Source organism: Brachyistius frenatus, unplaced genomic scaffold (genome assembly GCF_029030835.1).
Source record: "Brachyistius frenatus isolate BFR_SWC_R1_liver_20210118 unplaced genomic scaffold, ASM2903083v1 Contig_226, whole genome shotgun sequence".
NCBI classification, from domain to species: domain Eukaryota; kingdom Metazoa; phylum Chordata; class Actinopteri; family Embiotocidae; genus Brachyistius; species Brachyistius frenatus.
Window position 1 is genome coordinate 57,003 of NW_027210825.1, and position 14,586 is coordinate 71,588.

Genomic DNA, 14,586 nt, shown 5'->3' on the forward strand with positions numbered 1-14,586 from the left:
CCTCCCACTCAACACTGAGAGAGCTCGTGTGAACACCGTGACCTCACTACGTCTGGCCTTTAAATGAGTTAGAGCTGTTGATTTACATTTTTAATCCGTGTAAGATCCCCAAAAATAAAAAGACTGATGTAAAATATAAAAAAGTCCAAGTCGTAATTTCAGTTTTTTAAAAAAATTTTTTTTATCTTGGATGTGGCTCAAATATCTCGATCTTTAATGGAGCCGTTACCCTGCGAACAGAAAGTTGGCAACAGGACAAGAATTTCTTTTTTTGTGTGTTTTTTCATTGTTAGTTAATCTGTTTAAGGACAGACGTTTTTTTTTTTTCTGCCACCACCAGTTGGCTAGTTGAGGAGGCTGCTACAGCAACCATTACTGGTGCAGTTACACAGCTCGTCTTCCACCATTTTGACAAAAATCGACTCTAAAATGATCTAATATTTACCTGATAATATTACGTTTTTCCATCTCTTTTAACCATTAAACTACAACACCGCTGTCTATTTTACACGAGTGTCAAAATGCAATAAAATAGTAAAACTATAACGGCACTGGCGCTGAGAAATTTTACCTATTGTGTCTCAGGCTGAATTAAATAGGAGTATTGATGTCTATTGTAAATCTCCACATGCTTGTTTTAGCAACTCCTCCCTGGATCATTTACGAGAGCTGCTAATCTCTGGACCGGACCTTCAAAGAGGATTCATTTAACACTTGATTTCACTACACTGGCTCCCCATCAAATCCAGATTAAGACCTTCATTTTAATATTCTCTGTTTATTTTGTATCTTTATTCTTGTGGACGGCGAACAATGCATAATCTATTTATATAGTGCTGTCCCGCAGTGATGTAACTCCCGCTCACACTGCGGCCGTGTTGACGGGCATTACTTGTGGGAATGTGAGGGGCTGTAACGAGCTGAGGAGGAGTTGACAAACTACAGTTCAATTAAGACAAAGGAATTTACCATCAGTCCATCAGAATCACTTCCCAGCAGGTGATTTTTGAAAAGTCTTTGAGAGATCATCGTACATGGAAACAACATGCAAATAGAAATATAAGTGAGCTGGCTTCATGTTGCTGAAGTTGTGGCGTCACACATAAGTCAATCGGTATTTTCTGTTTAATTAAACTCCGACTTTATTGACGTAAAACCCGTGTCAGAATCGTACAAACTTCCCTTCAAACGAATTCCTAACAATTGCAAAGATCCGAAAGTAAACGGACACAGTGGGGAAGTTAAAAGTTGGTACGAAGAGTCTCCTCCAGACCCCAGTCTGTCACAGAACAGGTTTTGTTCCACAAAAAAAATAAAAAATAAAAAATAAATTGGTCTGGTAAACAGAAATTGTGAAGGTGCAGAGATTTCAGGAATACGTAGGCTTACATTTGTCTGGGGGGGACCACGTGTTACAACATTATCAACAGCTGCTTTCAGTCTAGTCATGACCACCTACTTCGAGTTCCCATTACTGATCGCACACCAATAAAACAGACACTCAGTTGCTATCACATTCACCACCTGCTGCTGGACTCAACAAAACTCGGCAAACGGCAACTTAAATCATCATCTCCGGCATTCCTGAATGTTTGAATACACAAAATCAATGTTAAAAATTACCCGACACGTAGGAGTTTATGTGATTTTTGTGTATTAAAATAGGCATGACGCATTACAATGTCCACATGTGAGTGTCTTAGTTCACTGATTGGATGGCCTTGAACCAATGTAGGATTATCATTTCTCATAATTGACAGTGCTACATGTGGACTATTTGGAGATAAATCACTTTAATCCATGGTGCTCACCCACAAGAATACTTAAAAGGCATTTTTCAAACACAGGACAGACACAAAATAAACCTCTATCTATTTGAAAAGTGAACTCTATCGCCACCAAGTGGTAAGTAGAGCAAATAACACATTGAATCCGGCCACTGATGTGAGAGGAAAGGACGTGGTGGTCCAGACAAGAAGCTTTTTATTCAACAGTCAGACTCACGAGATTCAGCGTTACGGAAAACTGGTGATGAAAGAGATCATTTTTATTTCTGGGAAAGTCTTGATTTTGTGATTCGTACCAAAACAAAATGTATCAGCAGTTGTGTTTTAATGAAAAGGTCAGGTTTTTTTTCTCTAAAAATATGGTTGATAATTTCGTAAACATTTATTTCATTTTCAGCTGAGCTCGTATGTGACTAGATTCATAAAAATAAAACTGCAACCCACCACCAGTAAAACTATGACTCAGGTTCAAGTATCTGACGACTTAATCGTTTGTTTGATGTTTAAATTTGTATAACTTGTAACAAATGTAATTCTTTGAACTTGGTTACTTTACTTTGTAAATTGTATGCACAAGGCTGTTTAATGAATAATTTAGTTTAATTCTGACAGTATGGTATCAGAATTAACTGATTCTTTCAAAATAAAAAGTAAAAGGCTGAATGTGAATTTGATCAGGAAATAAGTCTTCTAAACCGGAGCTTCTAATCATTTTATCAATGTGTTGAGTCAAATTAAGCAAAACAACAACAGGAAAACAACAGGCATGCTTGGTTCTTTTAGACACTCCACTCTTTAACGTGCAACCTCGAGACAGCGAGCTCCATCTCAGTGGCACAAAAAAAGAAAAATGATGAGCACATGATAATACATGCTTGCTTTGAGGTGACGGCGCTGTTGACTCGAACATTTTTTTTCGATTTGAACTTTAATTAAAGTAATTTAAATAAATTTTGGTTGGAGGTGTAAATAAAAAGACGTTCACTGACGCCAGCACGTCCATCAGTTTCCAAAGGTTTAATGTAAAAGACAATACAATACAGGATTTGGTGACACGATGGGGGAAAGAAAACCGTTGTACTTATTTGTCCTTCTCCTTCTGGTCCTTCTCCTTTTTGTCTTTTTCAGCCTTGGCCTCTTCAGCCTCGTGCCGCTTGATGAGTTCCTCGACTTCTTTCTGTTTCAGGACCTTGATTTTTGTTTTCCCGTCTTCCCGTGTCAGAGTGGCAATTTCCACTAAAACAGTCAGCGTGATACAGTATTGTGTTATTGCAAAGAGGAAACGGCCTCGCGTAGAACTGTTGTACCATACTGCCTGCACTCATATGATGTATTTCCACTCGACAGATCTAATTAAGGCCGTGATTCACGGATAATTTTATACCAGAAACAAATCAGAACTGACAAGAAAGTCCTTTTGAGCCTCACCTTTCTCTGCTGAGAGTTTGCTGACATCCATCGTTTTGTTGAGGACTTTGACGGCCAAAGCCAGAGCAGAAGACAGACTCATCTCTCCCTCTTTGAAGTCCTGCTTCAGCATGGACACCGCAGCCTGAGGCAGAGAAGTCCACATATCAAACACCATGCAGTGGAGAAGCATCCTAAACCTTGCGCGCACATGTATTCACTAAAAACTGCACTGAAATGATTATTAGCACTGACATTTAGAGTACACATCTATTAGATCAATAATACCGGCTGTAGTTCTGCACCCTCTTCCAGCAAATCAAAAAAAAAAACAACAACATGAAGTACTCTACGGTAAATCTGGAAAACATCATGCTGGCTAATAACATTGAAGATGAGCAGTCACTCTTATTCCCCACTGCCTTGTGTATCTGTTGACATCATCTCACTGATTTATGTGAACAATGTCTTTTCAGACTCACAGCGCTGTTGTTGCCAATACAGGTTGCCTTCCAGCCTCCATAGTTGCCGCTGGGGTCACTCTGGTACAACTGGAAGCCGTAGTGTTTGTCCCAGCCCATGTACAGCAGGGAAACACCAAATGGCCTCTTACCTGTCAAGACAAACCACGACGTTGCTACAGGAGGCCAAAATCCACTTGTGCAGTTACATAAGAGACGAGAACACGTGCAGCTGGTTTACTAACGTGATCAACTGTTACGAGTTTATCTGCAAAACATGCAGACTGTAAACGGTAAGACTGACAATATGTCGATATTAAAAGGAGATTCACGAACGGGAGCCCTGACGAGGGGACGGCTGTGCGTCTTACCTCCGAACTGCGTGTAGGCTTGCTTGATGTCACACAGGGCCGTGACCAGCTGCTCGCAGGGTATCGGCTCCTGGTACTGCAATAAAAACCTGAAGAAAAATGGAACTGGTCAGTGGTTGGTGATAAATGGCTTTAAAAAAAACAACAACTAATTATCAACGTTATTAACCATTCGACAGACTGCTTCTTGTACAAAACTTTAGTCCTGAGGCACGCCAACAAACTGTAACCTATTTAGACTTTATCACCCCCTCTGAGCATGTGAACACTTTTACATTTTCTTCATTTCTGGATAATTCAAAGTCAACAAAGAATCGTCCATAAATACGGCGGGCGTCAAAACGTTTTTGTTTTGTAAAGGTCGGCCGGTTTTCCCTCTGAGACTCACCTCTGCGCGATGAGCCGCAGCTCGTTTGTCAGTACATTAGCATCCGATGTGATCCCAGCAACACTGCAGGCCATGTCCCTGAAAACGCACATAAAAGACCACGCACAACGTTAGCTGAAAACAAACAAACAACAACAACAACGACGATGTTTTTTAAATGGTTAAAAAAAAAAAAAAAGGACGCCGCAGTCCGTCCACTCACTCGTTGAGCTTGTAGATCTTCTCGGAGAAGAAAACCTCATCGAGCAGTTTGTGGATGTTGCGTCTCTCCGCCGCCAACAGCACGCCGTCGTTGGCCAGGATCCCCAGACATGTTCCAGCGTGGCCGATCGCTTCCATCGCATACTCCACCTGATACAGGCGTCCTGGAAATCACAGTCACGATGTTTACATAGAAGATGCTTAGCAACAACAAAACAACAACAACATCTGGAAACTGTAGTACACTGATTATATGAAGAAGAAGAAGTAAAGGTCAAATAGTTTAGAAAGTTAGGTACATAATAAATAAAAACAAACTCAATTCACAAAGGATGTATTTGGTGGTTTTAAAAACTTTTGCCGAAGATGCAGATTTATGGAGAAACTGCATGAAATAAACGCACAAGCGGATTTTAAGATTTCCACTATAAAAATGTAATAAAAACAAGACATCATAGGTTGTATCGAGCTTCTGTCTGGTATTGTGTATCGTCGGTCATTGAAAGGAGAAGTGATACTCGCCTTCAGGAGAGAATATCGTCGTCCTGGAGTCATACCTGCGAGACTGAAACACGAAGAAACAGCAGGTGAAACATGTGCGAAACGTAAACTATCTGCACAGGAACTTTAAAGTAGGAGTTTAAGAGCTACTGACCATTTTCTCACGTCAGTCGGAAAAAGTCCCTGGAAAATAAACAAGTTTTAAAAAACAAACAAAAAAATCAGAAACCAGGAATCAAACAAATGAGAATATATTAAAAAAAATTAAAACGCTTCAATCTGTTTGTACACTTAAAAGTCCCAGAGAGTAGTTTCAGACACCAGTTGTCTGTAGATTTGTTTTTATTTTTTTTTATTAATAACTCGCTCGCTTACAGAATGAATCTGCAATATCTCAGCGTGCTAACGAGCTAACATGCTAACGAGCCAGCTAACTCGTCCCGTGATAAAAAAAAAAAAAAGAAGAAAAGAAAAGCCGTGAAGAAGAACGATAACGTCAAACTGCGTTGAAATCTGAACAGGATTATAATCTATAGTAAATCTGTATCGTATTCATTTGTTACCTGAGGCGAGAGGGTCTAAGATGGCGTACTTTTTTTTTGTTTTTTGGGCCGAAGCTGAAGGAGTACTTTCAGTTTTGAGGTTTCCTCTCACACGCCGGCGTCCTGCTGCGGTGACGCAGCCGCCCCGCAGCGCCCCCTGTCGGCGGGAGGACCAATCAAATCAGGAAGAAGAAGAAGAAGAAGAAACTTCTTCTTTGGTGTTTCACGGCACCTTGATGATCCTTTCAGTCGCATTACTGCCTCCTTCTGGATCTACTCGTCTACTACCCTGTTTGTCTTTAATTAATTACGCCTTCAAAAAAAAAAAAAAAAATTTAAAAACACATTTTTCTTCCATCCACCGTGTCCCGAAACACCAGTTAATCTTTAACATTGTTTAGGAGAGGAGGACAAAAAAAAAAAAAAAGATGTAGTCCTGGAGTACCACACGATCGGCTGAACTATCTTTGAAGTGTAACAAAATAAAAGACGACGAAGAAGAAAAGCCCGCCCGTGATTGGACGCTTCGGTAGCATGGCGTTTGAATGGGAAGCAGGAAGAGATCTGGCAGTTAGCTCGATGAGCTCGGCGGTAGCTAACTCCATCTTTTTTCTTTTTTTTTCTCGGAGGGTCTTAACGACGTTATTTAAAAACAAAAAAAAAAAAAGCTGCGTGTTTTTAATCGACTGTTGACGCCGAGGTTTTCCCAACTCAAACGACATTGAAGAACATGACTTTGAAATAAAAATAATAAAAAGTCTCCGAGGTGAGTGCCAGTTTACTAAACTATGTTGACTTCGGAGCTAACTTAGCTTAGCCACCGACGCCAAGCAGCGCAGCGCAGCGACACGTTTATAAAAAACACTTCGGCGTCGCGTCTGTTTCACTTCCGATAAAGGTTGTTTTATTTATTTTTTAATACCGAACCGTAAGCTGCCGGCGAGGTGAACTAATCCGGCTCGTCTGTGTTGCCGGCGTGACCTTTGAACCCTCTTTCATTAATACGTTTAAATGGTCCCTGTTAAAAAGGTAAGGCGCGTGACGTCATCGCTGCTGTGTGTTACGTCATCGTGTATTTAACGCGTATATAAAATAATAGCTGTGATATACTAATTAAATTCGGTTTTTATTTATAGTAATGAAAATATGAAAACAAGTGGAAACTAAACACGCACTAAAAAAAAAAAAAAAAAACACCTCATTAAGATATAAATGTTTAAAAAAAAAATAATAAAAATAGTGCCCGACTAAGGGAATAGTACAAATATCATTACCAGTAACATTTCCATTTTAAAAACAACATGCAGATATCCGGAGAGCATCCGAAGGGTCATTTTAGCCTGCACTCACAGTAATCTTTATCAAAACACCAAAGTTTTAAGATGACTCTCGAAGGTACGAGTTGGCTCTACGGGAGAGGAGCCTCTCAATCTGGAAACTGTGGTAACCGTTGGCAACCAGGAGATCTTTGACATGAATGGGAGACGGGATTATTAAGAGCTTTGTATGTCTCGAGACAACTTTTTTTTTTTTCTCAATTTTAGAGGACGCCGGCCGAGGGGAAGGTACATTACGGGAAATATCGCTTTCAGTAGGATTTTACATTTTAAAGTCGCTTTTAACTTTTGACCTGATTTGACTTCTCAGATAATGATTCTGTACATCGGTGTAAAACAGTTACTGTTTAACAAGAGAAGAGATTAATTTACTCCACTTACTAGTTGTTTTTCTGGCACTTTCCCAGATACGTCAAACTACCCGTGTATTTGTAGCATTGTATGTGAAACGATCATTTTCAGGTTCAACAATGAACTCTTGACTCTTTACTGACCGCTCTGTTGTTATTGTTTATTTCTGCTGCCAGGCAGGAATCAGTCTGATGAGGGGGCGCCTACAGCTGGCAGGATGCAGCAGAAAAGAAACATCCAGATCATCGAGTGGGAGGACCTCGACAAGAGGAAGTTCTACTCTTTCGGGGTGTTCATGACGATGACCATCCGGGCCACCGTCTACCCGGCCACCCTGATCCGCACCCGGCTGCAGGTGCAGAGGGGAAAGTCACTCTACAGCGGCACCTTCGACGCCTTCTTCAAGATCCTGCGGGCGGAGGGCGTACGGGGTCTGTACCGTGGCTTCATGGTCAACACCTTCACGCTCATCTCGGGCCAGGCGTACATAACCACCTACGAGCTGGTGAGGAAGTATGTTTCCCAGTATTCTGAGGACAACACGGTCAAGTCGCTGGTGGCGGGCGGCTCGGCCTCGTTGGTTGCTCAGAGCATCACCGTTCCCATCGACGTCGTGTCCCAGCAGCTGATGATGCAGGGCCAAGGGCAGCACCTCTCCCGCTTTCGGCTCAATTTCGACACGGAGCCCGGAAAGCCCAAAAAAGTGTTCGGGCAAACCAGGAACATTATGTCTCAGATTTTTGCTGCTGATGGCTTCCGGGGCTTCTACAGGGGATACGTGGCTTCTTTACTCACTTATATCCCAAACAGTGCAGTCTGGTGGCCTTTCTATCACTTTTATGCTGGTGAGCAGCTGCAGATTGTTTTCTCAACTACAATGCACAAAAATAAAGAAATAAAAAGTCACTGCACGCTCTTTAAACATCTTGCCGTATCTTATCTGTGTCTATCTATGTTCCCGAGTACTTTAGGACATTTAGGCTGTGTGGTGAATAAACCATCTGTACCTGTATTGTTCTACAGAGCAACTCTCTACACTGGCTCCCAGCGACTGCCCTCATCTGATCCTACAAGCAATGGCTGGACCTCTAGCTGCTGCTACTGCCTCAACTGTCACCAACCCAATGGACGTGGTCAGGACCAGAGTGCAGGTAAATATCAGTCAGCAGAGTATAATACCACTTGTATCATGGGGTCGGTCATTTGGTGCTGCAATTTTAACCGGATGACTTACAGGACAAAAATAGCGGGTAGTTCATAACACCCGAAAACAAAAAATATCAAGAAAAATATGGCAGAACAGTACACAGTCTATGAGATCTAGTTAAAGTTATACAATAAACGTTCAGGTGTAATTGTTTCTTTGCATAAGGTTTCAATTTACCACATCACTCCTCTGTAATTTGCACATCTTGACATATCAGGGAAAATTGGGTTCTGGTGATATAAAACAATTCACAAGTTAACGCAACACAAAAATGAATAAATAGTGAGTAGACGAGGTCATAATTTATGCTGGTGATTCAACGTGAATACGTTCTCTCATTTATCTGAAACGTGTCAACAAATTCTACATTAAATGAACAGGAACTAAATTCAGCTTCCAGTGCTTCTTTAACTTTCAGTTCCAGATTAGGCCACATTAGGAAAAGGTTGCAAAACAATCAAATAATGATTCACTTATGACATTTTGAAACACAAAACATAACCAGTACCGTGCTTGTTGTAACCACTATGTGTGGAAATTTGACACTACACCTTTAACGCAGACCATGAATGAGTCATATAATATATGACCGAGCTCTGTGTTAAGCTGTGATACCGGTCTGTGCTTCAGAATAACACGGTGCACTGTGCGTGTTCAGGTGGAAGGGGGGACCTCGGTCACCGAGACGTTCAGGCAGCTGATCAGAGAGGAGGGCGTCTGGGGTTTGACCAAAGGACTGTCGGCACGCATCATTTCATCCACGCCCACCGCCATCGTCATGGTGGTCGGCTACGAGGCTCTAAAAAAACTGAGTTTGCGCCCGGAGCTGGTGGACTCGAGGCACTGGTAGAAGACACCCGGACGGACCGGACCGCATGTGGACCATCGGCCGCTTTAGCCCGGTGAACGCACCGGATAGAGGAAAGGGTTTGTTTTATACGCATAGAGCACCCTGGGGAACAAAACGGGAGTCACACTATGAGTTGAAATCTGCACCCAACCACTCAAACCAACCTGTTTCTTACATATTAGTTACCTGGTCATTAAAATCCTGAACCAGGTTTACAGTTTGTATGTGCTGCTGCTCAACAGGGGGGGGGGGGGAGGCGGAGGGGGAGGGGGGGGGGGGCGCTGCTGTTTAGTGCAAATTCAAGTAGTAAATGATTCAAGTAGTAAATTAAATGTCGTTTTAAGAAAGGACACTTCGGACGAATTTATTTAACTTTACAGGGTTTGTTTTCAGTCGCGTCGAAGGTTGAGGAGAAAAGCGGAATCGATCGCCGACAAGAGTTGTTACCTCGTTTGTGGGACGGGACGGATGTTTCGGGTCGAAACCCGTGTTTGTGCTGTCTTACCAAGGGATGTTTGGACCAGGCTTTGGAGGAAGGTCATATAACTGAAAGGTGAAGCATTAGCAGCACACAAATCACAAGTCGTAAAGTATTTAGTTTCCTTACGTTCACCAAACCGGCTCCCACGTCCGCTCTGCAGTTGGCTTTCTTTTCGCCTTTCTTTTTTTAAACGCTGCCTTCATCGTGTGAAATCACTCTGCTTTTTGTTTTTAAATTGCTAAATGTGCGCGTGAAGAACATTTAAGCAGTAGGATCTCGCCGTTTTCATGTTGTCTTGTACTAAATATTCCACGCTGAACATTATACACACAGCACAATATTTTGTTTCCCGACATAATAGTATGGAGTCTTTTTTTTTTTTTAGCATTGTATGAAACACTGCTGAAATCAAGGTAGTTAATAAATGTCTGATTTGGTAACTGAGAATAATTAAATATCTCCATCTTGCCGTGTTTTCCAGTTAAAGCAAGGGATCGGTGACTGAAGGGCAGTCGGCAGAACGAACTCGTTTCCCTGTCGTGACAATACACTTTCTGTTCGAGTGCAATAATGTGAATGTTTTATGCTTTTCAGCAGGAACTGGGATTGTATATTTCCTGTAACGTGTGTGAATAACGTGTTAAAAGAGCTCATTTGACCTCATTTATTTGGTTTTTTTTTTGGGGGGGGGGATCATGATGACAAAAGTGTCAAAACATCAAATTTTCCCATTGTTCCGTTTATTTTTTTCATTTGTTTAAGACGAATAACTTTTAGAGCTGTGGCTCGTGCAGTTTGTTGATTTTTTTTATTATGTTTTCTTTAAAGATGCTGTAAAGTAGAAATGAAGGAGTTTTAAGTTCATCGCACCACAGAAGTATGGGTTGTTAACTACCCATCCAAATGTGAAAGAAAGAAAACACAGACAAGTTCGTTAAATTAGGCTTTGAAATAGTGAGAAAATCACCAGTCTTCTCTGCTGTGAGACTGGGGGGGCGTGTCCTGAAGGAGCTGAAGCTCCGCCCACTCGCTGGAAGGTGTCCAGCGGTCCTGTGGCTGCAGTTCTTTTCCCCACTAAGCGGTCCGTCTGACATCCAACCTCTCGGTGACTTCGTCCCGCTGGCCCTCTTGTCTCTCTGGTGGACGGAGCAGAATAGAATCAGAATTAATTTGTCCAATGAGTGAAACATACAGATGCATTTAAATCCAGCTTGTCCCCCCCGAGCTGTAACACAGGAGTCAAACTGGACACCAGAGACAGCAGACAGTGAGTCTCCCAACTACTTGCATTACAATAGTGGAGATAATAAGAGCGGAGGAGTTGATTTAATTCTGACTGCAACATGCACAACGCTGCATTATATCACATGTTAATTCATTACATCACATGTTAATTAATTCATTATATCACATGTTAATTCATTATATCACATGTTAATTCAAACTTTGAACCTGCTCAGGTCCAGCTGAAGTCTTTCTCTTCCACTGATGTTCCTCCTCCTCCTCCACCTCCTCCACCTCCTCTCTGCAGCCTCCTCCGCATGTAGTCGGGCTCGTTTATCCGGACCGGTACCGGTACATGTAACCGAGAGGGTCGCTGGTTGTAACGTTACACCGGAGTACAAAAACAACAACAACCGTCATTAATCGTGAGGACCAGATGTCCTCTGGTCCATGTTCACCATCACCCCGACATGTAAAATACAGAGTTACATATATTACAGTTCCTTATCGGAGCTTTATTGAGACGCATAAACCAATCAGCTGTTCATCATCATGATCATTTTCCTCTGAACTCTGCTACGAGCTCAACAGAAGCCAATTAACACATCAGCTCCCCATTTCATGAAAATCAAGTTATTCTACACCGAGTAAAATCACGTTAGCGGTTCGCACCGCGGACTAAATATAACACAGTTACTGTGGACAAGTTGTCCAGTATAATTATAACAAGCACACACAGAACTGACGCCGAGTGGTGGACGAGACTACCGGCAGGTCCCGCGTCGCGATCCGGTCCGGCGAGGGCGAAACTCGGACCGGCTCCGAGCCGCAGGAGAACCGGCGCGTCCGTGAACTCCGTCCGTCTCCGGTCCAAGTCGAAGGGAATTTAAACAGCGATGCTTCGGAGGTTCTTGCTTCCGGGAAAGATGCACTTGCGGGTGGAGGGAGACGTCCCGCAGCAGCCAGCTGACGTACGACAGCAATCTGACTACGTCAGGAGGAGAACCGAAGTCCGGTGGGACGACCTCTTATGCAAATGAGCTGCAGGCTTTTATAGCGTTTCACCGCGAGAGAGGAGGAGCCACGCCGGAGGTTATATAAACCGTGCTGTGATCTGACGTAGATAGGTTAGTTTTTTTTAGCTCCGCCCCCCAAAAAAAACAACAACCCCGAGCTGGAGACGGGTGAGAAACTGTTCAACGGTCTAACTCCACGTTTCAGTGCGACAAAGTTTAAAAGCTTTGCGCACGCTTTCAGCGACTCCTTTCACACGTACGTAATGTACCGAGAAGCAAATCTTGGGAATTTGCTTTACAGCATCTTTAAGGAAGATAATCACTCTAAAAAAGAAATGGCATTTTAAGCGGTGGAATACGGTCAGTTTTCAGAAGTGATCATGTGTTTGGATTCTGTTGTTGACATTTTTTTTTTACCACCGAGAGAGAAGAAATGTACCCGGTGGTTTTACTTTGATTGGAGGTCAATTAATGAATCGGACCGTGTTTTGACGAAGCCGTAACAAACCATATTTTCTGAAGTTACTCTAAAAGGAATATATGCACGTCCTCGGGCCGTGTCAGGAGGTGAACTCTGAAATGAACTAAACTAAAAAAAAAAAAAAAAAAACCCCGCAGGCCTCGGAGGGAAAGAAGAAAATCAATGCCAATTTCAGTAAGAAGATCGAGGGCCGAGTTGAATTTTAATTTTCAAATTCAATTTCTTTGCACAGCTTTTAAAAAGCGTCATTGTTTTGTCATCGAGCTGTCGTCCGCCGCACAAAGAACACGCGTGGTTTCACCTCATGTTGTGTCTTCAGGTGTTCGGTCAATAAAACATCAAAACTGCTGAACAAAGTTTTTTTTTTGTGTTTTCACTGTGAGAAGATCAGCTAATTGAACTATTATTGGTCTGTAAAGTCATTAACAGATGTCCTACTGAAATATATTCGGTGGTCATTTCACAATTGTCTTTAGATTCAAGTGTGAGTCAAAAAAAATTGTCAATAAAAATGAGTAAAATAATTTGTCCGCTCGACAGATTTCTGTGGTCTGCATTAATAATTTGTACAGAAATCAGAGTCCACTTATAAGAAAAAAATTCAATATCTTTTATTTCTTTTTAATTGTACAATAGTATATTTGTTATCATTGGTTAATTAATCCTGTTATTTAATAGTTAAATGTCTTGTAAAATGGTTTGGAGGCTGTTAAATGTAACTTTTTTTTTTTTTCTTTTTTTAGATTAAGGACTAATAATGATATCAGTGATATACCAGGCTTTATCAGGCCTTTAAACCAGCACCATGCAAATTTGAAAAGCAAAGCAGATTTGACTCAGGACGTGTCCTGGAGATAATTCACGTTTTCATACATCGGTACTTCAACAGAATCTTTGATGAACAAATGAAACATTTTCAGGTTTGGCAGCCTGTATGCACAGAGAGCCTTCGCGTAATCTCAAATATTCTGCGACACTTTAAAAAAAAAAAAAAAAAGGTCAATATAGTGCGTCACCACGTCGTCCTCAGGGACTTCGTTGTGCGACTAAGAGGGGAAAAAAAAAAAAAGTGATTATGTTGTCGGAGAAGTTAATGCGTTTCCTTGATGTTGTTCTTATAACCGTGGGGCGTCCATACATCTTGTTGAAGGTGACACTCTTGACACCACAGGTCATATCTCATTATGTTAGTTAGATAATGAGATGAAAGGATCTACTGGGGGACGTCCACCCGGTTTAAATTCTGCGTTGAGTCAGAAAACGCAGCGCAACATATCACATCAAGGCAAATAAATCAACGCTGAAGGGTGTAGTCTGTTATCAAATTTGAAATATCCGGTGTTTTATAACAAAACAGACTTTATGTTCAAATCTATCAAAAGAGCCATACTGTTGTGAGTAAAACTTAAAAAAAAAACAAAAAAAAAACACGTTTATTAAAGATTCGCTTTGCCGGAGACCTAACTGCACATACGTGATCAATTGTGCCTTTTTTTAAAACACCGAGATAATTCACAATTATCCACTCACTTTTATAGTGAGATTAAACGAAACCAGGCCAGAAAAAACACTAAAGTAACTGGAACAAATGTTAAAAAAACTAAACTTCCGCGAACCGGGCAACAGATGGCAGCAGACCGTCACTCTCAACGGATCACATTTTTCCCTGCGCGCTTGTCAAACCGTTCCAACGTGCCGGACACAAAACTCCCCCCCCACCCTCTTTGGCAATAAAGCCGCCCGGAGACCATCAGACAAATCTACCGGTGAATGAAAGGAAAAGGAGGAGGAGGCGGAGGCGCCGCCGCCGAGGACGGCAGAGGCCTTCTCGGAGCCGACACTTCCTGCTGGGATGACAGAGTGCTCCCTGTTCTGCTCTACACATTAATTATGGAGTCGCGTCTGGGGAGGCACTTTGTCAAAAAGATTGATGAGGGGGCGTCGGAGAGGGAGCGGATCTGACTTGGCCGGGGTTAGAGGA

General features: G+C 42.0%; 2 protein-coding genes across 2 annotated transcripts; one reads left to right on the forward strand and one right to left on the reverse strand.

The window, feature by feature from the left end:
* Positions 1-2,785: 2,785 nt before the first annotated feature.
* On the reverse strand, positions 2,786-5,812 carry LOC138633557 (proteasome subunit alpha type-4-like). Its single transcript, XM_069719875.1, has 9 exons — positions 5,680-5,812; positions 5,271-5,299; positions 5,138-5,180; positions 4,617-4,779; positions 4,415-4,492; positions 4,027-4,115; positions 3,677-3,807; positions 3,216-3,339; positions 2,786-3,023 (listed from the first exon to the last, which is right to left on the reverse strand). Exons 2-9 carry the CDS (start codon positions 5,271-5,273, stop codon positions 2,869-2,871), a joined length of 786 nt encoding a protein of 261 aa, XP_069575976.1. The 5' UTR covers positions 5,274-5,299; positions 5,680-5,812; the 3' UTR covers positions 2,786-2,868.
* A 396-nt stretch (positions 5,813-6,208) lies between these two features.
* slc25a44b (solute carrier family 25 member 44b) lies at positions 6,209-10,547 on the forward strand. Its single transcript, XM_069719879.1, has 4 exons — positions 6,209-6,424; positions 7,523-8,191; positions 8,370-8,497; positions 9,212-10,547. The coding sequence occupies exons 2-4, from the start codon at positions 7,564-7,566 to the stop codon at positions 9,401-9,403; spliced, it is 948 nt and encodes a 315-aa protein (XP_069575980.1). The 5' UTR covers positions 6,209-6,424; positions 7,523-7,563; the 3' UTR covers positions 9,404-10,547.
* The last annotated feature ends 4,039 nt before the right edge of the window (positions 10,548-14,586 follow it).